The sequence below is a fragment of the Ursus americanus genome, chromosome 12 (assembly GCF_024610735.1).
Source record: "Ursus americanus isolate L20-20 chromosome 12, mUrsAme1.1.p, whole genome shotgun sequence".
NCBI classification, from domain to species: Eukaryota; Metazoa; Chordata; class Mammalia; order Carnivora; family Ursidae; genus Ursus; species Ursus americanus.
In genome coordinates, this window is record NC_142138.1 from 38,827,135 (window position 1) to 38,854,932 (window position 27,798).

A 27,798-nucleotide genomic window follows, 5' to 3' on the forward strand; every position below is an offset into this window, starting at 1 on the left:
TCTAAAAGCATCATTCTCCAAAGAGAGAAATCAAAGTGCGATGTACAGCAATGGGGTCATTTAAGAGTTCTGTTTTCATCTTGGTCCTTCATCTCCTAGAAGGGGCCCTGAGCAATTCACTCATTCAGCTGAATAATAATGGCTATGAAGGCATTGTCATTGCAATTGACCCTAATGTGCCAGAAGATGAAACACTCATTCAACATATAAAGGTAAGTTCAAAATGGTAATTTTCCATGCTTTAAAAAAAATTAAGTGTAATGTTGTGATAGAGAAAACACGTGTTCTCTAACTATAGCTGTGTGACACTGGCAAATTATTTTCAAATCTGAGCCTGTTTCTTAAGCTGTAAAATGGCAATAATAACACCAAAGTACTAGAATTCTTGTGATGAGATAATAAATGCAGTGCACATAACTCAGAGTTTGATGCATTGTTGGCGTTTAATAAATGACTGGTTACAGACAATTTCATTGAAAACTATTTAGTTTCACACTAAGGTAGGGCCAGCATCATTTGACGGAGATTGTGAGATACGGGGAGGATAATTCTTTTGCTTAATTTCACCATTGGCTTATATCAGATTCTCCTTTTATTGTCCTAATTGTAACTCCCTTGTCTGTTATCCTAATATAGGAGCCCAGGAGGCAAATCTCTGATTTGAGAACAATCCGACCCTTCCAATGAGAGGGAACTGTGCATTTTACCAGCCCCAGTGCAAGGGCTGCTGGGCAGCCTCACCTCACTTGTTACTTCTCCTATGGGGGAAGGAAAAACTAGGGGAAAAGACTCTTCCTGTTCCGGCAGAGGCTTCTAATTACTGTAAGGTGGAGGGATTAGAGAGGTCAAGTGCAACAGCAAACAGCTAAGAATAAGAAGGAAATGCTTTATAAAAGGCTGTGGGGCACCTCCAGAGGCCGTATTGCATAACGCGCAAAAGTGTTAGTCTGTAGGATGGGAATAATAATGAGTACCTTCCTCCTAGGACTTTGTGAGGATTAAATTTAACAATGCATGAATATAAGGGAAGCGGAATGAAGGGTATATGGGAACTCTATACATTTTTTGCGTGTCTTCTATGAGCCTAAAATTATCTCAAAAATTAAAAAAAAAAACCTTCAAAAATGAATGCATCGTGCCTGGTACATAGTAAGAGCTCAGTAAATGGTACGCATAGTTATCAATCACCAGTCCCACTTTTAATCCTTCTAGATCAAAAGATTTCCTCCCTCTTAACCAAGCCAAAGGGACTAAAGTTTGTTTCTGGCCAAAGTTCTTGATTGTGAGCTCAGAAGTTAGTAGTGCAAGGGCTCCAAAGGTCGCCCCCAAAGGTTCTTTGCTCTCAGCAGAAGCAAGGCTAGAAAGATGGAGTTTGGAGAGAGAACCATCTCTATCACCAAGAGCAGTCTGGGGTTGGAGAAGTGCAGCGGTTGGTGGGGGGAGGGGCAGGAGTGGGGAGAAGCTTACCTGTTGAACTGGAAGACTATCAGGTTTACCACCATTGGTGAAAGAGAAATTCACACCTTTTGAAATCTCTCAGTATCAGAAACCTTGGGTAAGTTTTTGATTACCTCTAAATTTAGAAATGGCACGAACAAAAATGAGGTAGCCACTTGGAGAAACTAAGTATGGAAGATGTGGCCACCGATGTTTCTGTCTCTGGCTGGACAGTCAGCAGGGCTCAGGAATTGCCAGAAGGAGGACACAGATGCCTTATTTTGAATGACAATGGTCTTTTGTATTTATATGGCCCCTTAGAGCTTTCCAAGTGCTTTCACCTTTGAAGGTTTCATCTTTGGGGGTTTTCCTCCTGAAAAAATGTACTTCTCTTTACAATTATTAAATCGACTTTCTGGTAGGAGTTCTAAATGTGTCAACTGTAAGGTAAGTTGGTTTCCACATCCTCTCTATAAAAGGAACACTTGTAAGGGTCGTCAAGTGTGCTCAGCATCCTTCAGTAGTTAATAAAAGTTGTTTCCTCCCTATTTGATGTTCCAGATCTGCAGAGTTGAGGGAGCTCACCCTGGGCTTTGCTGCCGTTCTTGGCCATCCCTCACTCTCTGCTTTCTGAGGGAGTTCTCTCCCTCCCGCCCTTATGGGGACAGAAGCCTCTAAGTCAGCTCTTAAATACCGGACCGTCCCTAACATTTTTCCACCTACAAGACCGGCAGATGGCGCTGCAGCAGTTCTAGCCACTGCACCTACACTCTACCCAGTAACAGAGAAGCAAGAGGAGCAGTCCGGGAAACTCACTCTTTGTGTCCTCCCTCTCTCTCTCTCTCTCATTCTCTCTCTCTTTCTCTGTGTGTCTCTCTCTGTCTCCCTCTCTCTCTCTCTCTCTCTCTCTCTCACACACACACACACACACACACACACACACACACGATACACAATCGGAATAGTTTGGGGTCTCCTCAATACATGGGAGCCCAGGCACCTCCTAACTTGGCACTCCTGGACAGTGTACCATCCATCGTAAGCACTTCATTCATTTATTCATTTGTTCATTCATTGAACAAATATTTACAGAGCATTTACATTATGCTGGCACCAGGAATCCACTGATGAACAATATGCTATGCTTGTCCTTAAGGAATTACCAGCCCATTCTATAAACTGTTATCCTCAACTTTCTCCAAACCTCAAAAGTTTAAATGCCCACATATGAGGTCATCTTCTCAAAACCTGGAACAAATGCCAAAGCTCCCTAATTAATGGTTCTATTAAAACATGGAAGACAAGAGCATTTCATGCTGTTTGTTCTTCTGGGAGATACTGAAAATTCACATTTCACTAGTCAAATTGTGACACAATACTCTAATGTTGGAAGTTTTATACCAACTTTTCAACATTTTGGTGATCTTGACTCTCTTTTTATTTCTAAAAATGATACAATGTTAAATTGTCCTAGTGATTATTAAAAATCTGGCTTTGGGGGAAAATGCAAATCATTACAAGAACTTTAAAAAAATACCCAGGCAGCCATTATTATTATCACTATCTGAAAGGAGGGGAAACTGAGGCTCTTAGAGATAAAATAAATTCCCCAAGTTTATCCCATTGAGCAGGAAGTGGCAGAGCAGGAGTCACTCCTGCAGGGCTGCTTCCCCGTGTAATGATGAACTGTTTCTGCCCCTAAGGCCAGCCCCACCGGGCACTGGAGTCTAGTCACTCCGGTCTGCTCCAGCAAGGACTTTGTTCCTCCAACAATCCCTTTCTTCTCTTACATTATCTGGTTTTTTTCCATTAGCATATACGTATGTTATAATAGTTCCCATTTAAAAAAAAAAAAAAAACAAGTAGGGGCACCTGGGTGGCTCAGTTGTAAGTTCGGCTCAGGGCATTATCCCAGCATTCTGGGATCGAGCCCCGCATCAGGTTCCTCCACTGGGAGCCTGCTTCTTCCTCTCCCACTGCCCCTGCTTGTGTTCCCTCTCTCGCTGGCTGTCTCTCCCTCTGTCAAATAAATAAATAAAATCTTTAAAAAACAACAACAACAAATAAACAAAACAAAACCCCCTTGCCCTGAAGTCCTCCTTCAGCTACTTCTTCATTTCTCCATTCCTCTTTAATTTAAAAAAAAAACTTCTTGACCTGTTGTCTGTATTCACCACCGCTGCTTCCTCATCTATTCTTTTGAACTCACTCATATGAGCTATCATCTCTATTCCACTAAAATGGATCGCTCACGTTGCTAAATCCATTGCTCAGTTCTTAGTCCTCATCACACTTGATTGCTCAGCAACATTAGATACCAACAAGGACTCTATCTCTGAAACACCTTCGCCCCAGTGCCTTCTGATTTCCTCCCCATGCACCTGCTGCTCCCTGAGTCTCTTTTGCTGGCTTCTCCTCACGGCACCTCTGAATGCTGGGGGCCTCGGGGCTCGGTCTTCTGCCCTCTTCTCTCTTCTATCTATACTTGCTTTTGTGCTTTTCAGTGGGTTTTGGTCCTAGTAGGCCCAATGTCCCTTTGTATAATAAATGTCTTATAATACCCTCTCTACTGTCTTGTCATGAAGCAGCTCAGGGAATCTGCAGAGGCATTTATAATTTAACACCAAGGCTCTTTCATTTTAGAGAAATAAAGTTAGGTGTAACTTGAAGATAAATTAATTATGCCACTTCCTTATATTGAACACTTGCTACTATACTAAAAATAAATGTCCTCATAACATTTAGTTAACCCCAGAATTATTACAGTGATGTCAGCAGTGCTGAAGTCGTACTCATTTTGAGTTTCTCTCCCAGTACTACTTGGTGTGTGACTTTGAGACCTATACTCTCTAATTGTCAGTTTCTCCCTTAAAAGTTTGTTGATTCTCAATAGAGCAAATGAAATGAAACCAACAAACTTTATGAGCTGGTCACTAGAATACTTTCCACTCTATCCATGGACAAACTGGGGTGCAGGAGGGCTTGAGGAAATTTCCTGATGTGCTAATATAAGTGGTGTGGAGCCAGAATTAGTGTCTGCCTCTGGGGTCTGCATTGTCGACCATTACACTGTGACACAAGGCGTGTGCTAAGTGCTCAGAAAAGGTTAACTATTATTATTATTATTATTATTAAAAGGTAATTCCACACTTCCCCTTGCCATCTTGATAAATAACTAGTCTTTGGAAACATGAAATACAGGTGTAAATTTGAATTATTGGCAGCTTTGCCTATTTTCTGTCATAATTGTGCTGGTTACATACATTGTCTTTTTTCCCAGGACATGGTGACCCAGGCATCTCCATATCTGTTTGAAGCTACAGAAAAAAGATTCTACTTCAAAAATGTTGCCATTTTGATTCCTGAAAATTGGAAGACAAAACCCGAGTATGTGAGACCAAAACTCGAGACCTACAATAATGTGAGAATATCAAGTTATTTTTTCCAATTTCCTTCTCTGATTCAGATTTTTTTTCTTCAAAATACTCTAGAATAAATTGAAATTGTTTCAAAATATTCCCATGTGGGGCATCTGGGTGGCTCAGTCAGTTAAGCATCTGCCTTCGGCTCAGGTCATGATCTCAGGCTCCTGGGATCAAGCCCCGCATCAGGCTCCCTGTTCAGCAGTAGCCTACTTCTCCCTCTCCCTCTGCTGCTCCCCCTGCTTGTTCTCTCTCTCTCTCTCTGTGAAATAAATAAATAAATAAATAAAATCTTTAAAACACAAAACAAAGCAAGTTATTCCTGTGTGAATAAGGTCAATTCATTTGCTGATATTTTGTAACAATGACTTTTTCTTAAATTTCAGGCCGATGTTCTAGTTGCTGAACCAAATCCTGCAGGTAATGACGAACCCTACACAGAGCAGATGGGAAACTGTGGAGAAAAAGGCGAAAGGATTCATTTCACTCCTAACTTCCTAACAGGAAAAGTGGCTTCTCAATACGGATCACAAGGTAGGGGTATAGATAAAGTATTCTGCTATATTTCTCACAATTTAATAACTTTATGTTCAAAGTAGATCAACAATCAACATGATGTGAGTAAGCATATGTAAGCAAAATAATATATAAGCAAAATATAAACTATTATAACTTTCTTTCACTTAAAATAGGGATTCGGAAAAGTGCATTTCTCAGTTAAAATTTTATTCATATTTAGCACACATGTGTAAATGTAGTATTTTTAATTGTTAGAGATTGTTATTGGGTAACATTAGTATGAGATAGTAACTGTAAGATAGTTTAATAAGTAGCATTAGGTTTCTATGGATCTGTGGTGGGGGGGGGAGACACCTGAATTAAACCTGCTGCCTGTAACTCACGCAGTAGCCACCAGATGGCAGAGACGCACAGTGCCCTCAGACTGTGCATTCAAATGGATTGTTAAAATGCAGATGCTGTCGAGTAGGTTTGGGATGGGACTCAAGAATCTGCATTTTTTAAAAAAGATTTTTATTTGAGAGAGAGACAGTGATAGCCAGAGAGAGCACATGAGTGGGGAGGAGAGGGAGAAGAAGGCTCCGCAGTGAGCAGGGAGCCCAAAGTGGGGCTTGCTCCCAGGACCTTGGGATCATGACATGAGTTGAAGGCAGATGCTTAACTGACTGAGCCACAGAGGTGCCCCAAGAATCTGCATTTTTAATAAGCTCCTAGATGATGCTGATATGGTGAGGCCATGGACCACACTTTTAGTACCAGACAGAATATCTTGCAGGTCAGCTCTCAAAAACCAGTAACTAAAGAAAAAGTCCAATTTTCCTTCACCAAATAATCATTCCCATGTGAGCTATTTAGAGCAACCTTTGGAGAAAATCTTAAAAGAAACAAACAATGGAGTATACAAAATATATACTTCCCAAGTATAATCAAATATGATTCATTTTAGATAATTAGGTTAACTAACTAGTACCGGTTTCTTCACTATCTTGAAAAGATTAGAACCAGTTTGATTTTCTTCATTTAAACGGGCAAGGCAAAGAAAACAAACAAGAGTGCTAACATCTCCATATCCCACCCCCAATACACTAGAACACTTACAGACCTTATCAGAAAGAGGTGTCAAACAAATGTACCTCTTTGTTGTTCTTTCACAACACTCCATCTCAACCCCATAGCAAATAGAAAATTCCCAACATATGGCTCAATATGTGTTGAATTGATTTACCTAACTGCCCCCTCCCACTCCTGAGCCCACTTTAGCCATCATGGTCACCACATATAATGTCATTCCTTTCTGTACTGTGACTCCATGCCTCCTCCCCAACAACTTACCCCTTCCTTTAAGAGGTCATCAGTTATTCCCCAGCACTGATAGAATAGTTTATATCTTCAATGTGATATACTGGGTCTTTCTTAGCATGTACCCTCTCATATAACCTTCCAAATTCAGCCTACCTAGGAATTTACATTCTAGAAAAACTGAGCTGAATATAAGTCACTAAGATTCATGCAAATTTAACAAATACTCACTGAGTTCCTATTAAGTTCTAGGCACTATTGCCAAGGCAAGACAATGAAAAATTCATTGTGTCTGTTCTTATGGAGACAAGTGTCTAGTGTGAGAGACTAGCATGTAAGCAGTAATGAAAATATAACACGATAAGTTCAATAATGTAATATAATGAAAGTGCAAAGGAGGGGTATCTGGACTAGTTTGAGGATGTCAGAGGCTTCTAGGCGGCTATAAGCCTGATTTTAAAGAAAAGTAGGAATTAGCCAGACAAAGAGAGGGAGAGAGTATTCTGAGCCAGAGGAAAAATATGGGAAAAGAACCAGAGATGAGCAAGAGCATGGTGTGACTCTAGAAAGTAAAAGGAGTTTAGTAATTCACTGTGATTAAAGAGTTTTGAAAGTGGGTAAAGAACAGCAAGAAATATGGCTGCAGAGAAGAGCAGGGCCTGGATTGTCAGGAACCTTGTATGCCATGTTGAGAAACTGGATCTCACCGGAGCACCACAGGGGAGCCACTGAGGACTAGAGATATGGAGGCCAGGTAGGTGGCTATGGCAGTGATTCAGAAGTAGGTGGCAGTAAGCCTGGGAAGATGAGACTAGGTCAAAGCAAAAAGGTAGAGGTGTAATAGGCAGGCCTTGAAAGTTAACCAGATACGAGCCATAAGGGAGAAGGACATCTTGTGGATGCTGCCCAGGCTGCCCCATGAATGCCTCTGGCTCCCACAGCAGGCTGCACTGACTTCCATCATTACACTTCCACCGCTTGGGATTTAGTTCTCTGGTCATCTGTGTCATCTGCTAGACCATGAGCTGTGTAAAGACAAGGCAGTTGTTTCTTCTTTGACTGAGTAACTGCCTGGCACATACTAGTGTCTAATTAACATTGGATGAACCAAATCAGTAGTTACATTTTAAAGAAATGCACAGTGGTTATTTGATTTTTTTTCTAAGGGAATTAAACCTTTAATTGAAAAAAAATTAACATAGCAAAGCATAATGATGTTTGGAAAAATGACTTACTCCCAGTGTGAGAAGATAATTTTGCCATTCTTACTGTAATTGGGTGTTTAAAATAATTTCTTACAGAAAGGGTCTTTGTCCATGAATGGGCTCATCTACGATGGGGGGTATATGATGAGTACAATAATAACCAGAAATTCTACTTATTCAATAAAAAAAGAGAAGCAGTAAGGTATGTATATTTTGATTTAACTTTTCCCAAACTATTTTAAATTGCAACCAATTTTTTCAGGAATTGATGACTTTAAAAATATCAGGGTTCTTTTGTCTTATTTTTGATCTCTCATTCTTAGTGCCTTCTTTTTCAGCTTCCGAAAAAACTACCACTTTTGTTCACTTTATAAGTGCTTCAATTAGTTGAATTCTCTACTCTGCAGCAACAAATCATTTGCCTGTGTGTGTGTGTGTGTGTGTGTGTGCAACTCTAAGACACACACAGGCGCTATGTTCAGTGTCTCCGTCTTCCTGCACCAGAATCAGGGACATAAACAAATCTAATGGGATTCTTCAGTGCCTTCAGGGCAGAATGATATCTATGTATACTTCATCAGTATGAATGGGTCTTGGAGGGACTGTAGAACTTAAAAGAATGACAACCCAAATATTAAAACAAAACACAATTTATCCCAATTTAATGAGAGAGAGAGAGAGAGAGAGAGAGCACACGCATGAGCAGGGGGGAGGGGCGCAGGGAGAGGGAGATTCAAGACTCAATCCCAGGACTCCAGGGTCATGACCTGAGACAAAGGCAGATACTTAACCAACTGAGCCACCCGGGGCAGTGGGGGGGGGGGCATCCCAATTTAAAATAACTTTCTGTGGTGTCAATAGAAAGCAAACTGAATACTTGTAAAGTACTCTTAGCTGCCATTTTTTTATGAGTGAGTTCAGTTTCGGTGAATATAAACTTCTTTAGCAAAAACAGGAAAGAAAGAGAACTTTCTAATTTACTTTAAAGAGCTAGCATAATTCATATACTAAAACCTGACAGGTGGAGCACCTGGTTGGCTTTTTAGATGAATGGGTAAAGAAGATGTGGTATATATAATATTATATATCTCACTCTGCCCGCCACTCCCCCTGCTTGTGCTCTCTCTCTCTCTCTCTGTCAAATAAATAAATAAATAATAAAATCTTTAAAGAAATCCATTAAGGGAATGACAGAATGGGCTGTATCAACAGACTTAAAATGTTCAAACTTTTACTCTGGGAGTCAATCCTGCAGCAAACTTGGAAACAGTGTCAAAACTTTATGTGAATTTTTATTTATTCATTGAAGTTTTACTTTTAGTACTGTCAAATTGGGGGGGAAGCAAATTATAGTATCAAAACATACAGCTATTAAAATCACATTTTAAAAGAATATTATGAATTATAATAATATATTAAAATCTTAAATATACTAATACACCAAGTTTTTTAAAAGCGGGAAGCAAAGTTATGTGTGCAATGTCATGCTGATACATAGAGAAGAAAATACTTCAACATGTAAACAGTAGCTTATTTCTGATGGTGGGATATGATTTTTTTCTTCTTTATACTCTTACTATTTTACAAATTTCCTATAGTGTTCATATATTGTTTATATACTCAAATAATAAAATGTCGGGTAAAAAGCTGTCCATTTATAATAGCCACAAACTCATAAGCATGTAAGGAAAAATCTAAAATACCTATGAACATACAAGAACTATGCAAAAATTGTACAACATAAACTAACTGGAAAAGAAAACCAGGAAATGTCTGCAAGCCTTTTAAGGGAAACAAAAGAGAGCTCCTGATTTTCTAGGAATGAGGGTCCAAGATGAGGAGGTGGCTGAGGACTTGGAACCTTATTAATTCTGACGGCAATCATAAGCCAGACTTAGCTTTTCTGCTGCATAGAAACAAATTCTGATACCGTTTTGGGAACCCTTCGAATACTTTCTGGCAAACAAAAATGACACTGATGTGAATTTAATAATTTTGCTATTTAAGGTGATGTATTTGTTCATTGAATTATGAGAGGAAGTTGTAGACATGAGAACAACCCGACCACAGAGTCTAACCCTCTGAAATGATTACAGCACCTAAAGATCTCACCTTAATATATTTTCAGGTGTTCGAAAGGTATTACTGGTAAATATGAAGCAGTGCAGTGTCAGGGAGGCAGCTGCACCAACAAACCCTGCAGAGTCGACACGGCAACAGGACTGTACAAAGAAGGCTGTGAGTTCATACCTTTTGAGCCACAGACCGAGAAGGCTTCCATAATGTTTTCGCAAAGTATTGGTTCTGTAAGTACTCTGTTCTTCTTTTTCTTTCTTGGCACATAGGAATTTAGCAAGGTTCTTATTCCCGATTGCTGCAAGAAAGGATCAAATGTTAGGAAATCACCAGTGAGCAAGCTGATTCTCTGTGGGACAAGCTGGGAGTACAAATTCAGGGATAAAGTCGAACCTCCCCCCTCTGCCTTCCTTAGGTCCATTCTTGCACTCCATTATCTCCCTCCCGCAAGCTTGGGGTTTCAGTGCTTAGAATTGCTTCAATTATCCTTAAAGGCAGACAAGCACAAAAATTCTTATTTAAATAAGAAATTTACCCAAGAGGATCTGATACTTCTTTTTATTTCTTAATAAGGACATGATCAGTAGCCTTAGATTTAACTTCAGAGATCTTTTCAGCGTGCATATTTGCTTTTGGTTGTTAACTGAAATTTTCTTTTTAAGAGCATTAGTGCCTGTACGGGGTTTGTACATAGTTTTAATAGGTTTAAGTAGTTTTAAAATACTTTCTAATTTTTTTTAATGACCAACAGGTCATAAAATAAACTTGATAAATTACCTTATTAGTGCTAAATATACATTTTGGCAAATCTGCCCAAACTAAACCTAAATGCTTCCATTATTCACTGACTAAAATCAGTGGAGAGACTTTGTGGGGAGTCTCTTATCTTTCAGCCTCTTACATAAAATTATGTTTTCCTTTTGGAATAGAGGCTGAAGTAACTTATAAGAGTTACTAGTGGTATAAGTTTTAAAAATGTGATATATTATGGTTCAAAGGCCCATCCTTCAGTCTGGCTTTGCAGTCCATTTCTAGACTTAGAAATTTTCAAGAGGGGGGCGTCTGGGTGGTTCAGTCCATTAAGCATCTGCCTTCAGCTCAGGTCATGATCTGAGGGTCCTGGGATCAAGTCCCCCAACAGGCTTCTTGCTCAGCAGGGAGCCTGCTTCTCCCTCTGCCTGCTGCTCCCCCTACTTGTGCCGGCTCTCTCTCTCTGACAAGTAAATAAAAAAATAACCTTTAAAAAAATAAAAGTATTTGTTAACAAAATAAAAAGAAAGAAACTTTCAAGAGGGGGGTCCAGATTTTGTGTTTTAAATTAACCACAAAGTTAAATTTGGTGTACAGTCAGGTTTGGGAACCTCTGCCTGCAGTTTAAGTTTTTCAGATCCCCTGCCAGAATACAGCCTTATGATATTATGGAACCACAACAAATATGACCTGGGAAATGCAAATAAAGAGGAAAAGAAGTGTTTTACAGCTAATGATTACTTTCTAAATTACTAGAATTCTGGATATTTAGGATTTTTTATTGAATGATACTACTGTGAATAATAGTCTGAGAGAAGGAATTAGGTTATACATTCTTTGTATACTGTGGCTCTTTTTTTAATCCCCCAAATACTAGAGATATAAATACTTAAGGAAAGAGGAGGAAACTATCATTTATTGGCTGTGTTAGTATGGACCCTATTCCATATGTTCTCACGTAATTCTTGCATAACTATTGTTCTTTTGTAGATTAAAAAAAAACCTGACATGCAGATTTTAGGGTTACTCAAAAAACAACGAACTTATATTAAGCTTTTATTATGTGTCAGACACTGAACCAAGTTTTGAGGAAGCAAAATTTAATGAGACAATTTTCTGCCATAAATGGGTTTATAGCCCAATGTTAAAGGGGTCTTACTGAGGTATCTCTAGGGTACTGTGAAGCCACCGGGCTGAGTAAAAATTCTTTGGGGAGGGGGAAGGAAATGAGAAAACATTTTGAACATGACCTTTTGGCTGAAACATGAGGGTAAAGTTCACAATGCAGAAGACAGAGGAAGGGGAATTCCTTGGCAAAGTGGGAAACCATGAGCCCATGAGCAAAGGCACGTTTGAGAACTTATGGATCACAGTAGGGGGAAATCAGAGACTTGGAATGCACAGCCAGAGTGAGGATGGAGAGTGAAGCAAAATCTAAATCATGGATATCTCTGCTTGCTATGTGAAATAGTCCAGAAATAGTGTGTAAGCAATGAGGAGTCACAAAGGGTCTTAAGCACAAGAGTAAGAAAGACGCTGTCTCTGGAAACTATGGAGTGGACCAACTGGAGGGCAAACAAGATGGAAAAGTCAGATGGAGACCAAAATAGTTCAAGGCAGGGACCATGAGGATTTGAATGATGGAGATTCCAACAGAGAAGGAGAAAGATGATGAACTGGAGAGATAGTGAAATAGATGGATCTTGGTTATTTTGTAGAGGGAAGAAGATAGGATTTTCTAATGTAGGTGTCTGGGTGGATATTGGTGACATCAAGTTAGAAAATACATGAGGAGGAGGAGCAGAGTTAAAGGAAAGGTGGTAAGTTCAGTTATGAACACATGAAGGTTGAAGAGCCAGTGGGACATCTTAGAGGAAAGAGCTGGATTGCAGGGTGTTGATAAGTGAGTGAGAAGGAAGTGAGTGGGAAGTAAAAGGATGGAGAGATAAGATGGTACCAACAGAGAAATGTTAAGAAGTGGGTGGTTTGAAGACAGTGGTGATGGCTTGAAATGGCAAATCTGAGAAGTAGGAAGGAAGCCAAGAACAGATAAATAGATTGCTGAGGAGTACTAAGGGTCCAATGAGGTTGCAGATGTGGTCTGAGAAAGGAAGTCTGAATTAACACTGTGAATTTCCCCAGCAGTGTTCTGCAGTGATGGTGGGATTAAGCCAAGTTTATGGGTTAGCAGGGCAAGGGATTTAAATATCCTTCCCTTCTGTTTATCTCTATAATTTTATTGACAATTTCAGGTGGTTGAATTCTGTACAGAAAAAAACCATAATAAAGAGGCCCCAAACCCACAAAACCAAAAATGCAATCTCCGAAGCACATGGGAAGTGATTCGTGATTCTGAGGACTTTCAGAAAACAACTCCTATGACGACACAGCCACCTGCACCCACGTTCTCATTGCTGCAGATTGGACAAAGAATTGTGTGTTTAGTCCTTGATAAGTCTGGAAGCATGTCGGTACGTTCACTGGGTCTCAGTCTTTAGGGTGCTGCTCTCACATTTGTGTGTGATGTGATCTGGACCACAATTTGTAACAGGCTGGGAATAAACACAACCTTTAGAGTCAGAACAGTTACAACAATAACATTACCATCAGAAACACCTACCTCAACTCTATTCAACAGAAATTCAGCAGCAAGTGTCTCATTTGCCAAATTAAGTTAGCTTTCGATTTATGAGCAAGATCTGCTGAAGTACAGAGCCTTGACAATTTTTAATGTTTCACTGACAATATGTACGTCTATAGGACCATTACTAAAGCAGTAATGATCTAACTAAAGCCTAATCTGGCTTCCTCTTTTAGGGCTATTTAAACAAAGTCTCTAAAATTGGACCCAAAGATGCTACTAATTACAAAGGAGGAATTTAATATAGAAATTTAATTTAATATAAAGTCCCCTGAATAAGCTTGTTGTCATTTACTTGATATTAAGGCAGCCACTCCAAATTTCCTCTACACTGTTTTGTTATTAGTCTGCTTATCTAAACCCAACTGACCGCTTTTCTTCTACTTCTCCATTCAGAATGGTGACCGCCTTAAACGACTGAATCAGGCCGGCAAACTTTTCCTTCTGCAGATAGTTGAGCAAGGGTCTTGGGTTGGGATGGTGACATTTGACAGTGCTGCCCATGTACAAAGTGAACTTGTACAGATAAACGGTGCCACGGAAAGGGATGCACTCACCAAAAGCTTACCAACAGTGGCCTCAGGAGGAACGTCCATCTGCTCCGGGCTTCGATCAGCATTTGCTGTAAGACAAGTTCCCCTGTCATGTGTCATTGTTTACAATTTCTGTTTCTTAACTTATCTCAGTTTTCAACAAAATTAAGTCAAATTTTCACTACTATTTAAGTTCTTTCATAATAGAGCGCCTACGTACCTTTCTAGGTTCCCGTACCAGGAACTCTCTTCCAGGTCCTACAGCTCAGTAACTTGGATTGCTTGTCCTTCAGCACTTCCACACTTTTGCCAGTCTCCCCACTTAGAATACTTTCTCCTGCCTCTTCTGTCCTTCAAATCACATTCATTCTTCAAAGATCCATCCCAGACATCACCTACTTCTGGACATCTTTCCTGATTCTTTCAACTGTATAGAATCACTCTTCTTTCTAAATCCTGTGAACTTTGACAAAAAATTTCTTATGACTTCTAGGCTCTTCTATCTGATTTTCTAATCACACGCTTCACTCAAGCAAAATCTCTTTAAGGATAGGACTTCTCTCTTTACCTCCCAGGCTGCTGCACAGTATCTTTTATACAGAAGGTTCTCAATAAAATTGAATTGAGTTATTTGATAGCACCTGATGCTTATTTGCTCTAAATACATAATCTAATATTCCGTAGTTATTTAGAAGATATTTATCCCCATGAAACAAAGAATAATAGGCTGAAAAAACCTGGCTGATTAAGGTCTCAGAATCTCTGTGGCATCTTGGCCAGGTCAGGGGCTGTTCCAGATTCCCAAGCAGCAGCAGGAACACTTAGTTTCCAGCTCACACTATTGCATGTGGACAACAGACAACCATTTCCTCAAATTCAGTCTGTCCCCCAGCACTTTGTATTCCACCTTGAAGTTCAGTTCCCTAAAAGTGGTTTCCACTGTATGCACAGTCGGCTGCAGAACCCTTGTCCAATGCCTGTGTGGATCTGGATTCTCTTGCCTCTGCCGCTCGCCCAAGCTTTGATTAAAGAAGCAAATGAGGAAGGGGAATGGACAGTGAAATCGCTGACATGTTATACTAAACTCCTGCTATGCAAAACCTTAGGGGAGATGAGTAATGCCAGATGGCCTGGTGGTGAAGAGAGAACTTCTGGTCTGCATTTTCCACTTAGATGGGTGAGAGAGAGTGTGAGGGATACAACTGGAATTTAGATGCTCCTCCTGCCCAGTGGAGTCCAGATGTGGGAGAGGAGGAGCTTGTGTGTGATGTGTAAAGAGCCTTGAGTCCTACACTGTCCTCAATTTCCCCACTGGTTCCTACTTCAGGGCCCTTGTCAGGTCTGTTCTAGGCTCCTGGGTCTACTGAGGTGCCTAATGGGCTTTCCTCTATGGCTTGATCAGGGCCCAGTCATCTTTCCTGGTGGACTCAGCCCCACCCTGGCTCTCACTATTGGAGCAGAGCCTTGAGAACCTCCTTGTCCTCCATGCAGCCCCTGAGCAGACTGAACACCCCTCAGCCTGTATGGCAAGATGACCTGTTCTCTTGTCTGCTGACTTCTGTCTTCCCTGTGGGATAGTGGGAACTTCTACATGTTTTCCACGGCACATAGCAGTGATGGGGAGTAGGACAAGGGACTCTAAATTAAACCCTTTCTCTGGCCTCTCAACTTGGTCAGATCAAGGCCACAGCCATGGTTGAGAGGATCCTGGGCTCTGGGCTCTACCATGTAGCAGCAGGCACAGTTCTGCTCTCTTCCTGTATGTGGCAGCCCCTCTCAGAGTTCAGAGTGCAGCAGAAGTCCCCTCTGCTCTTAGCTTTCCTTTTAATCTACTTAAGACGTTTTCCTTTTCTGAGAGTCTGGTCCAGAGAAGAGAGGTTACTTGGGCTTAATTGCTTGTTTTCCCTTTTTCTGGGTCTCTCCTTGTATTCTTTTTAGGGGAAGAGTGGACTCTTGCCTTCCTCTTCTGAAATGAGTAACACTATTTTTTAAATCTAATTTTTCTTCTATCATAATCTTATCCAACATTGGTAAAAGGTGTGTGCTTTCTACACAATGTAAAAAACTATAATCTGTGTTAATCAGGAATAGTTGAAACATGGTTGTCATAGGACAATTAGGAGCTGGGGTTAATAGGAACAAAATTATTTATTTTAATCAGAGGAAATATTAAAAATTTTAATAACTCATGTGCCCTGGGTACTTACAGGTCAGAACAAATGCCAACCATAAACAGCTGGTATAGTCAGATGGTGAATATCAGATGGTGAATTGCATACAAGCTAAATCTACCCTGCATCTAATATCTCCCAAATATTATCCCTATTCAATGAAGGTGGTTTCTGAAGGCATCTGGGAACATTCAGAAACCTGTCAAGGAGAAATCATATGAAGGAAACTAGAAAAACCTCCTTTGCTGCTTCCCCAGTGCTGTCTATCCCTGGAACTGCCCTGTATCCTTCTTTACAGAGCCCGCTCTGCAGTAGGGTAACCAAAAGAAAAGACTACTGTCAAGTTCCATGAATGTTGCTGATTTAAAATGTTATTTCAAGACAGATATTTGAGCATTCTCAGGCACTTGTGTTCATTCCCTCTGGAATTTCTCTTCTCATTCCCTTTAAATGCTGTTTTCCCAAACACCTTGGCCACCCGGATAACTCAGGCCCTGCATTATGTTCTTAGGTTATTAGGAAGAAATTCTCAACAGATGGATCTGAAATTGTGCTGCTGACCGATGGGGAGGACAACACTATAAGCTCGTGCTTTAACGAGGTGAAACAAAGTGGAGCTGTCATCCACACAGTGGCCCTGGGACCCTCTGCAGCAAAAGAACTAGAGGAGCTGTCTAAAATGACAGGTGAAGGGTGGTCTGCTGTCCCACTGAATTGTCTCTTCCACTGGACTCTGAGCGCCAGTGAACTGGGGAGAAGGGAAGGGGGGGATATATATAGAGAGGGATAATCTTATTAACCAACTACCTGCCTTTACCTCCAAATGAACATTAGAATTGACTCTACCCGTTTCTTTTAAGGCCTCAGTTCTAGGATTATGGCAGTCTGGAGGAAGATGGGATCAGCACAGCACTCTAGTTAGGACTCAGGTCTCTCTTCCCAGACACTTTGTAAGGACTGCAAAGAATCTAATAGGTTAGCCAGGAACCACTTTCTTCCAGTTGACAACTGGCCTAGAGACCCAGGGGAGACAGATAACAAGCCACTAACTATATAACGCCATGATACAAGTACTCTATTAACAGTAGAAAGCACCCTAGAATAGAAAGCCTTTGACTTTATTAAGGGAAGGAGAAGGTCCAGAAAGGTGACATCTAAATTGAGACTTTAATAAGGAGTAGCAGGGGAAGAGCAAAGGGCCTGCTGAACCACACAGAAGGTCACTCTGAAAATGTAGAAAACAATGCAGTTTCTCCATAAAACATTAATATACTGAGCTTCTAACTCTCATACACAGACAGATGGTTAAAATAGATTCCATATGTGCCTGGCTTCTTTAGCAGAGTAGGTGGGCACAATTTTTTGAACTAGGGCCAGCATTATGGATATCAATTATTATGCTGAGTTGCCTCCTGAGCCAGCTAAAATGACAGGACCACTTGTTCCTAATACTACCTGTCTTAGGCTGGGTTTCCTAGAAGCAGAGCCTGAGAAAAGGATTTGGGCACATGTGATTTATACAGGGAGAGCTCTCAGGAGAACAGGAGAAAGGAAAATAGGATAGGACAGGGAAAGGACCCAAGCACAGAAGTGGACTTAGAGTCTAGCTGAAACCTAACCCTATAGGGGGCTCTCAGTCTGGAATTGCATCACACACTTGATACAATCTTGAGGCAAAAGGGCTAACCTTTTGTACCACTGTGGCCATCAGTCAGGTGGAGGTGAGGGAACATGTTATTTCTCTAGCAAGCGTAGCCTCTTTTAGTAAGGTAATTCTCTGGAAAAAGGGACAGTTAAATGCCACTAGCACCTAACACTTAGAGCAGCTGGGGAGAGATTCCCTTGCCTAGGTAAGGGTATCTGGGTGGGGCGCCAAGACCATTACCAAAGTACTTACCTTAAACTTTGGAAGGCATTAATGGTTTAAAAGTGCTTTTGCATCAACTATCTTAGTTACACATGTTCTAAATAGCCTGAGACTGGGAGACCTGGTATATAATCTATTTTTTACTGGATATTATACTTTTCTGTAATATCCCTTGTCAGCTGTTATTTCTTGCTGTTGTTACATACACATGTTTTATGATTTAGGGAGAAAACCCAAAAGTCAAGCTTGTTAAGATTATGTCTAAAAGAAGAATAAATCAATAGGCTTGGAATAAGGGTTAATGAATTCTCTTATATGAAGTGTATGACCTTTAAAGCATGAAATTTTATGCTATTAGTTTTGACCTATCAGAGATTCATGGCTGCTTTATAAAAAATTGACATAGCTGTGCAACTGAGTTGTTGTTGAAGCTGTTATTTAGTAGGATTAAAAATTTAGTATCGACTTCTGAATTAATCTGGATGCCTGTTTGATGTTGATTAATACTTTGTAAAAATGCAATAGAATATTTACGTCATGTATTCTGCTATCTTAACAATAGCTAAAATGGTGCAAATACTTGATTTCTAGAAAACAACTTTTGATAATATAATTGCATTTTAGGAGGTTTACAGACATATGCTTCAGATCAGGCTCAGAACAATGGCCTCATTGATGCTTTTGGGGCCCTTTCATCTGGGAATGGAGCTGCCTCCCAGCGTGCTATCCAGGTCAGAATTTTTACTCTTTGGTTTTTCATGTTCATAAATAATCATAACCAAGATGGAGAGTTTAGTGGCTAAAATTTTTAAGTACTACATTCTTCTGGTAGTAAATTAAAACTAAAAATAGAAGTTTCAGCCTGATATTGGACATTATTCCAATGCAACACTACTTTTTTAAGCAAAGCAATTAGTGTTTACTTGTTTGGAAACAATACTAACTGACTTCTCCATAGAAACCAGCAACATACAATATAATGGGTCCAAAAATTCTTTTTAAACATCTGTTAACAAGTACCCATAGCAATATAATTGGCTCAGAATTTTCTTCACAGTAGATCATCTTAACACAAATTTTCTGGGACAAGTAAGTGTTCAGGGATTACTTGCTCTATTTTTCCATTACCTCAAATCTGTGATATTTGCAAAGATTTCCTTATAATGGATGAAAAGTGTTTTGTTCTGTGAAAAGCCCATGATGTCAGTTAAGACACCTGGATTCTGGTCCTGGGCCTGCCATGAACTCTCTAACTGTGGGTTAAGAACTTCATCTTTCCAGGCCTTAGTTTCTCAGCCAGATATGAACCAGAAAACATCTATGGGCGCTTCTGGTTCTAAAATTTCAAGAAAACCAAATTTTCTTTAAAAAATCTTGGGACTATTTATTAAGAAAATGACAAATGTATTTTAAATGTTCTTCTTGAAGTTTCAAAAGTTACTCATATGAATTTTTAAGCTAGAGAGTAAACAATCAGAACTCATATCTGTGTGAATTATGATTTTTATTGTGATAATTTTATTGTGAGTTCACGATTTTATTCTGAAAGTTTGGCTGAAAGTAAAAGAACAATGTCATGTCAAAGCCAAATAATGACATATTTTGAAACAATAGGTTTTCTGATCTACCAGTGTAGCATTTATTCAATCAAAGAAGACAGCAATTATACTCATTTCGGTTATCCTAGTTCAAATTTGGAAAATTAAAATCAAGAGTCCAGTCTGGAAATCGGAGGAATGTGTCTGAAAAAAAGTGATTAAACTGATGAAAGGACAAGTTCACAGTCTGGCAGTTTCTGCCCATTACTTTTGTATTTAAGAAGTCTAACAGTGAGAGAGATAGAGAAATGAGCAGAACTCATTTACCCACCTGCCTTAAGAATAAGATGTAAGAGCCCTTCATTTGTTCCACATCCAAGATCAAATCTACCTATGAAATTAGAAAATCTGATTCTATGACCCAGTCACCCTATCTTTTCTTAGGTATCAGTTTAACAACAAGAAATAATTACCTAGGAGACAATCTTCAAGGTCACAGTCTCTGTAAAAGTCCTGTTAACGCTTCCCCGCCTCGGTCCCTGCTCTAATCACTCCTTCATTTTTCTCGAAACAACAAATCAGCCCCCCTCCGACTTATTTCATTTATCTTCACAGGGACTACAATAACACTTGACCTAGCATTGGTTATTTGCAAAAAGTCCCACTCAGACCCCTTACAGGTTTATAGTCTAGTAAACAGGATAAGGTATAAACACTAGTAGGTATAAAGCAAAACACACTGTGAGAATATCAACGGAGCGACAGAATCAAGATTCTATGGGAACTCACAGGAGGGAGAGATTATTCTTGGTCAGTAAGTGAGATGGACATTAGAGAAAGTCTCATAGAGAAAGTGCCATTTGAACCGAATTTTAAAGAATTGGTAAGGCTTAGACAAAAGAATTGGTAAGGCTCAGATGAATGTACAGACTTTCAGGAAAAGCAGAGAGTACGATAAAGTCAGAATCAGGGATTCATGACCGTCATTTGGGGAAGTGGTCTGGATTGGCTGTAGGAATAAACATTGTGGAAAAGGTAGGAAAAAGGTAATTAGGCTGGAAAAAGGTAATTTAAAACTGGATAATGATAAGACCCAAATACCAAACCAAGGACTCAGGCATCACTGACGTCTTTTAATGGGGCAACTGGGAATTGGAGGCAGAATGGAAGAGATTGTGTGATGGGGGCTGTATTCTCCAGAATGTAAAGAGTTGTTTTTCTTGACAGCTTGAGAGCAAAGGCTTAACCCTCCAGAACAATCAGTGGATGAACGGCACAGTGCTTGTGGACAGCACTGTGGGAAATGACACTTTATTTCTCATCACTTGGACAACACAGCTTCCCCAAATCCTTCTCCAGGATCCTAGTGGAAAGAAACACGACAGCTTTGTGGTGGACACAAACGCCAAAATGGCCTACCTTCAAATCCCAGGCACTGCCAAGGTATGGGCTCAGGTTTTATCCTTCCCACAATTTGACAAGATAAATTAAAGTTTTTACAAAATAATCATAGCTTTTTTATATGTGGGTGGTTGCTAAAAGGAGAGTTAGGGGCGCCTGGGTAGCGCAGTCGTTAAGCGTCTGCCTTCGGCTCAGGGCGTGATCCTGGAGTTCCGGGATCGAGTCCCACATCGGGCTCCTCTGCTGGGAGCCCGCTTCTTCCTCTCCCACTCCCCTGCTGTGTTCCCTCTCTCACTGGCTGTCTCTCTGTCACATAAATAAATAAAATCTTAAATAAATAAATAAATAAATAAATAAATAAATAAATAAATAAATAAATAAATAAAAGGAGAGTTAGTATTGAATGAAAGAAAGAACAAGGAAAATTCTCCAACCAATTCTCTATCTCATTAGTATGCCAGCAAATCAAGGATTTGGTGATATTTTCTCCAGGTACTAAAGGGAGAACTTTCATATTACATAGAAGTCAAGATGCAAAATGGTCCTTGAAACTTCAGGATCATGAAAAAATTTCCTTTACCTCAGGAAACCATTGATTTGATACGGCTTTTTAGAAAACAAGGAAATAATAAGAACACAACTTTCTGACCTCATTTTCCCCAACTAGGATTTTCTTGACAGTAAGAACCAGTTAATCCAAATATACCAAAATTTCCCTTGGCTAACCAAGTATCAGAGATCTTCTTAGATATGCTTGTAACATGCTTCTATCAGATAAGCTTTTCCTATAGGTGGCATTAAAGTCAGGTCTGTATCACCTACAGTTATTAATTGGAAATGTCTCCATTTGTTTTGGGCAGGTTGGCCCTTGGAGTTACAGTCTGCAAGCAAGCTCACAAACCCTGACTCTGACTGTCACCTCCCGTGCATCCAGTGCTACTTTGCCTCCAATTACAGTGACCTCTAAAATGAACAAAGACACAGGCAAATTCCCTAGCCCTATGGCAGTTTATGCAAAGATTCATCAAGGATCTTTGCCAATCCTCAGGGCCACTGTCACAGCTGTAATAGAATCAGTGAACGGTAAAACAGTAACCCTGGAATTATTGGACAATGGAGCAGGTAACCATTCAAAAAATTGGAAAACTTATCTTTATTTTCCAAAAAGCAACCACGGAACAGAAAGAGGGCATGATCTAGTGGGGACAGTTAGAAGCAGGGAGTCCACTACTGGGGGTCTAGTTAGGAGAACTCTCTGCTTCCCCGCAATTCCTATATTTTAAAATGTTGGAAAGCATGAAGAAGGGCCTACCTTTAGCTTCTGCAAAGACCAAACACATTAGTGGTTCAAGCTCAATACACTCAGATACTCTAGGGAGTTGTCAGAGGGTATTCCACACTCCCCAAAAAGGGAAGGAGGAAAATGAATAGTTATCTTATGTTATGTTATCTTCATTTTCATCTTTACCACACACTTTTGAGACATTATTATCCCTACATTACAGATGAAGAAAATAAGGCTTTCACATTTAGAAAGGAGCAGATATAAATTCAAATGCAATTATACGTGTCTCCTATATCTATGCAGACTCTGTATTAGCTTGCCCCCAAAATGAAAATCCTGCCCATTATTTTTTAAAGAAATCTAACAGGGAGTGAGAAAAAGAGAATTCTACATTTCTTTTTAGAAGGAACATAACTGCTTACTCTGATGCAAGTAACCTTATTAGAACAAATTCTGTAAATGGATTTCCTACCTAAATCTACCCTGGTGAGAAGTCATAAGTTTAAAAAAAATAATCACATAACACTTTTTTTCTCCATACTAATGTACAACAATTCAATTCAGTTCAACAGATATTTAATGAATAGTTACCTTGCACTATGTTGGATATAGCAGATAATGTGGCATGATCTCTGATTTCACAAAGAAAGACAACAATCAGGAAGACAAAATATACACATATGAAGCTACACACACACAGACATATCCATGTGTGTGTGTTTGCATAAGAGAAAAAGTAGATCTCATCTTTAACACAATCAAATCCTAAACTCTCTTGGAGATAGTGCAAGATTATCTTTGCTTTGAAAATTTTTAATCCACATATGAGTTGGAAATATACAAATGCCCATCTGCCTTTCCGGTAGTCATTAATTCCTTCATTTTCCTGTCAAGGTGCTGATGCTACTAAGGATGATGGTATCTATTCAAGGTATTTTACGGCTTATGATACAAATGGCAGATACAGTGTGAAAGTGTGGGCTCTGGGAGGAATAAATGCAGCCGGACAGAGGGTGACACCCCAGCAGAATGGAGCCATGTACATACCTGGCTGGATTGAGAATGGTAAGTAATCTGTAATAACACAACTGGTTTGAGTAAAAGGCATGGGATCAAGAGAAAACCAATAAGCCTGTGAGGACAATGGTGTGATTTAATATAAGGGTTTCTCAGTCTGAACACTATTGACATTTTGGGCCAAATAATTCTTTGTTGTGGAGGCTGTCCTGTGCATTGTAGGATGTTTACTAGCATTCCTGGCCTCTACTCACTAGTTATCAGAAGCAGCCCCCACAATTATCATATGGTTTCACTCATATGTGGAACATAAGGAATAGCGCGGAGGACCACAGGGGAAGGGAGGGAAAATTGAATGGGAAGAAATCAGAGAGGGAGACAAGCTATGAGAGACTCTGGACTCCGGGAACCAAACTGAGGTTTACAGAGGGGAGGGGGTAGGGGAGGGAGTAACTGGGTGATGGTTATTAAGGAGGGCATGTGTGGTGATGAGCACTGGGTGTTATACACAACTATTGAATCGTTGAACACTACATCAAAAACTAATGATGTACTATATGTTGACTAATTGAGCATAAAAAAAAAAAAAAGAAGCAGCCCCCATAGTCATGACAATCAAAAATGTCTCCAGACATCATCCACTATCCTCTAGGAGGCAAGATAACCCTCAGTTGAAAACCAATAGATTGGAAGTAGCTTTCCACTGCCTAAGTTCACATTCCAGCCCTCTACCAAAGTATTTTAGGTAATCTCTTTGTGCTTTACTTTTGTCAGTTGTAAAATAGGAATAACAATGGTCACTACCTCAGAAGGTAGTTATGAGGAATGAACTAGGAAATACATCAAATAAGCTGTTCTGGTAAACAGTAATGTTCAATAAATGTTTGCTATTATTTTTAATAAATTTTAAAACATTTTATAATGAAGCTCTTTCCACGGAGATTGGCATTTCCATAGGATAAGGGAATTTACGGCTTATTATATACATCAATATGACAAGCCCCACTGTCTCCTTTCTCTTTCTCAGACCAGGGAGAATAGTAGATGAACCTAATACCAGCCAGTACACTGAGCCCACATGTAAGCATGCAGGGAAATTGTGCTCCAAGAAGCAGGAAGTCCTATACCACTCTTGTTCATAAACACTTGCCCTGGACTACAGCTGTAATTGAGAACAAGACTAGTCCTGATGGGTTCCAGGACTTGTTTTCCATCAATCTCTACTCTGTCTTAGGCAGGTCTTTTCCTAGCGCCTGCTGTATTGTAAGAACAGCTCCCCCAAGAAGCTTCCCACTGTCCTCTTTACTTGGGTATGTGCTCAGTAAAAAGAAGATTCTAGGACATGTGGTGTCTCATGCAAAGGTGATCATGGGGGGGGGGGGGAATTGCTTTAAAAGACATTATTGCTTCCAAAGCTCTTTTACATATTTCAGCTTAGTTTATTCTCATTTGTTCTTATGAGTTAGGGGGAAAGGTAGGAGTTTAGCCTTCTTGGTTTAGCAGCTATATCTAGCCTTATGCTCAGTATTTTACTCACAGTAGGACATTACATTCTTCTAATTTCCCATTTTACAGACAGAGAAACAGAGGCTAGAGAGGTTATTGGTATAACTGTGATAGTACTAACTGTGATAGGATCTGCCTTGGCATTGGAGAGCCATGTTTTTCCCCTCTCTCCCCTGATAAGCCTGAATAGCAAGAGAGATAGTATCTATTGGTGAATTGAATACTAACTCTGAACCTATTACAGTATCCATTTTATCTTTGCCCGAGACCAGATTGATAGGTATGAAGATCAATCTGTCTTTACAGACAAAAATTTTATGGGCTAAAGAAGTACAATTTATGAGAGAGTAAATTCTGAATGATGTCATTCAGGGTATTATGGAATATTTTTATTGAAATGAGAGTCTGAGAACCCTACTGACTGAGCAGGCCAGTGTATTTTTTGAATTCCAGGATTACTTTTAATATAACCTTTTAGCAAGAATGTGAAGAAAATTGAGATTGCTACAAGCACTAAGTTCCTATGAATTCAATGAGAAAATCAGAAGTCTTCCAAAAGCATAAAATTTTAGAAAACCATAAACAGTTTATGAGAAGATGCAATCTAGTAAGAAAGATAAAACACAAAAAGAGAAAGAGAAAAAAAAATGCATGGAAGAAATACGGCAATTCTTGATGGTCCAGATGATTAATTACCAAATAAATAGGAAAAATAATAAAACCAACAGTATTATCTAGGTGAAAGAGATTTCTTGAGGCAGTCTAAGAAGGCTTAAAACAGAGGTAGGATTTAAACTGACCTAGGAAGAGTAAAATCAGGATAGGCAAAAAGATGGGAAAAGAAACAACTCCAGGACAAATGTCACGAAAATTAATTGGGAGAATTGTTATTCCATAAAATATCCGGAAAATATCTGTAAGATAAAAAACCATGATTCTCTCTTTGCTTTTTTTCCTCTGATGCAACCTGATTTGGGATCTTTACACCAAATAATTAAAATTAATTTTGTGTGTGGGAGGAAAGAAGGCAAAGGCGAGAGTAGGAAGAAGGCAATCTAATAACAAAACAGAGGGAAGTTTAGTCATATAGTTATTTACAATGTAATGTAATGTAATGTAATGTAATGTAATGTAATGTGATGTAATGTGATGTGATGTGATGCAGGTGAAATAAAATGGAATCCACCAAGACCCGAAATTAGTAAGAATGATCTTCAAGGCAACCAAGTGTGTTTCAGCAGAACATCCTCGGGAGGTTCATTTGTGGCCTCTGGTGTCCCACAGGCTCCCATACCTGATCTCTTTCCACCTTGTCAAATCACTGACCTTAAGGCAAACATCCATGGGTACAAATTTATTAATCTGACTTGGACAGCTCCTGGGGATGATTATGATCACGGAACAGGTAAGCTGAACATGGTGTGGACCCTGTAAAGGAGTTTAGCAGCCAACAGAGGTGCAGAAGGAGGTGATGGCAGGCAGGCATGTTGTGATGCATGGGGAAGGCAGAAGGCAAGAGGGATCTTGAATGTCCTCTGAAATGAAAGGTTAGGATTTTTAAATAGGAGAGGTTTAGAACCTGAAAACCTGGCCCACTTTAAGTTTTAAGAGGTTTCAACCAGTAACAGGCAATCTTCAGGTTTTTTGAAATCTTTCCAAGCTGTCCTTTAATAGACCCCATTTTTAGCAATGACTCCTGGAAAGGATTGGGAATAGAGCATAGATATCTATGGAGCAGAACTGACCTTTGGAAGAAACCTCAGGTCCTACTAGATTTTTGTCTCAAAGTATACTCTTCAGACTGCAGCACGGGCATCACATGAATGCTTGTTAGAAATGTAGAACCTCAGTCCCCAAACAGACCTACCAAACCAGAATCTGTATTTTAAGATCTCTGGGTATTTTGTGTGCATGTGAAAGTTTGAGAAGCACCAGTACCCAAAACTCCTCTATAAATAATAAAGCAATAAGCAGTAATTTAAAGGCTTCCTCTCTCAGCCAGATGTATACATAGAAATACTGACCAAGGCTTTAGGTCATGCCTGTCCAGTTTTATTTATTTATTTATTTACTTAATTTTTTTTTTTTTGAGAAGGAGAGAGAGTATGTGCGTGCACGAGGGGGAAGGGAAGGGTGGAGACGGGTGAAGAGGTGGGGGCAGAAGAAGAGGGAGAGGGAGAATCTTAAGCGGGCTCCATGCCCAGTATGGAGCCCATTGGGCCACAATCTCAGGATCCTGAGGTCCTGACCTGAGCCAAAATCAAGAGTCGGATGCTTCACCAACTGAGCCACCCAGGCACCCCCGATCCAGTTTTATATTTATCACTCTGTTAAGATACACAAACAAGAATATAAAAAGAATACCTATACTTATAATTATGGACCATCAATTACATTTATTCACTGGAACTTTATGGAACGGTGATATAGTTTCTAATAGACTTTAAAACTTCTTTAACACTTGAGAATTACAAGTAACAACTTTTTTTTTTCTTTTTAGCTCACAAGTATATCATTAGAATAAGTGCAAGTATTCTTGATCTCAGAGACAAGTTCAATGAATCACTTCAAGTGAACACATCTGATCTCATCCCGAAGGAGGCCAACTCTAAGGAAGTCTTTGTGTTTACACCAGAAAACATCTCTTTTGAAAATGGCACGGATCTCTTCATTGCAATTCAAGCTGTTGATAAGTCAAATCTAAAGTCAGAAATCTCTAATATTGTAGGAGTGTCTTTGTTTATCCCCCCAGAGGCTCCTCCAGAGATACCTACTCCTTCTCCTCCGTGTCCTGATATTAATGTCAACAGCACCATTCCTGGCCTTCACATTTTAAAAATTATGTGGAAGTGGCTAGGGGAATTGCAGCTGTCAGTAGCCTTGGGCTGAGTTTTCATGAGATGAATAAATCATCCATCCTTCTTTTGATTATAAAATTCTCCAAAATGTATTTTAAACTTTCCTGTAGAGGGCGATATAATGAAATAAAATACTGACCAATTGGCTACATATGTATAAAGACTATTCATTTAAATTCAAAAGTTTAACCATCACGCAGGCATTTATTAATGATTTTTAAAGGAGAGGTGCTTGCATCAATAAATGAAAGTATGTTTTAATTCATTTTAAGG

The 27,798-nt window shown here is 39.6% G+C and overlaps 1 protein-coding gene and 1 long non-coding RNA gene across 2 annotated transcripts in view; one reads left to right on the forward strand and one right to left on the reverse strand.

Moving 5' to 3' along the window:
* LOC148109172 (uncharacterized) overlaps window positions 1–27,798 on the reverse strand; it is a 230,015-nt gene that overhangs the window by 44,376 nt on the left and 157,841 nt on the right. Inside the window, exons 2-3 of the long non-coding RNA XR_015726293.1 lie at window positions 13,907–13,971; window positions 10,133–10,256 (exon numbers count right to left, since the gene is read on the reverse strand). This is a non-coding gene — a long non-coding RNA (uncharacterized LOC148109172). The remainder of the gene's footprint in view (window positions 1–10,132; window positions 10,257–13,906; window positions 13,972–27,798) is intronic.
* CLCA1 (chloride channel accessory 1) lies at window positions 29–27,666 on the forward strand. Its single transcript, XM_045801858.2, has 14 exons — window positions 29–212; window positions 4,718–4,858; window positions 5,246–5,393; window positions 7,979–8,084; window positions 10,011–10,188; window positions 12,961–13,179; window positions 13,746–13,973; window positions 16,565–16,739; window positions 18,545–18,651; window positions 20,686–20,901; window positions 21,720–21,981; window positions 23,039–23,209; window positions 25,833–26,072; window positions 27,168–27,666. Exons 1-14 carry the CDS (start codon window positions 51–53, stop codon window positions 27,554–27,556), a joined length of 2,742 nt encoding a protein of 913 aa, XP_045657814.2. The 5' UTR covers window positions 29–50; the 3' UTR covers window positions 27,557–27,666.

Excerpts from the sequence above, each read along its gene's own strand:
- CLCA1 (XM_045801858.2), top strand. The coding sequence starts at position 51 with ATGGGGTCATTTAAGAGTTCTGTTTTCATCTTGGTCCTTCATCTCCTA. Across the intron at positions 213-4,717 it reads CACTCATTCAACATATAAAG|GACATGGTGACCCAGGCATC; the intron begins GTAAGTTCAAAA and ends CTTTTTTCCCAG. Across the intron at positions 26,073-27,167 it reads TGATTATGATCACGGAACAG|CTCACAAGTATATCATTAGA; the intron begins GTAAGCTGAACA and ends TTTTCTTTTTAG.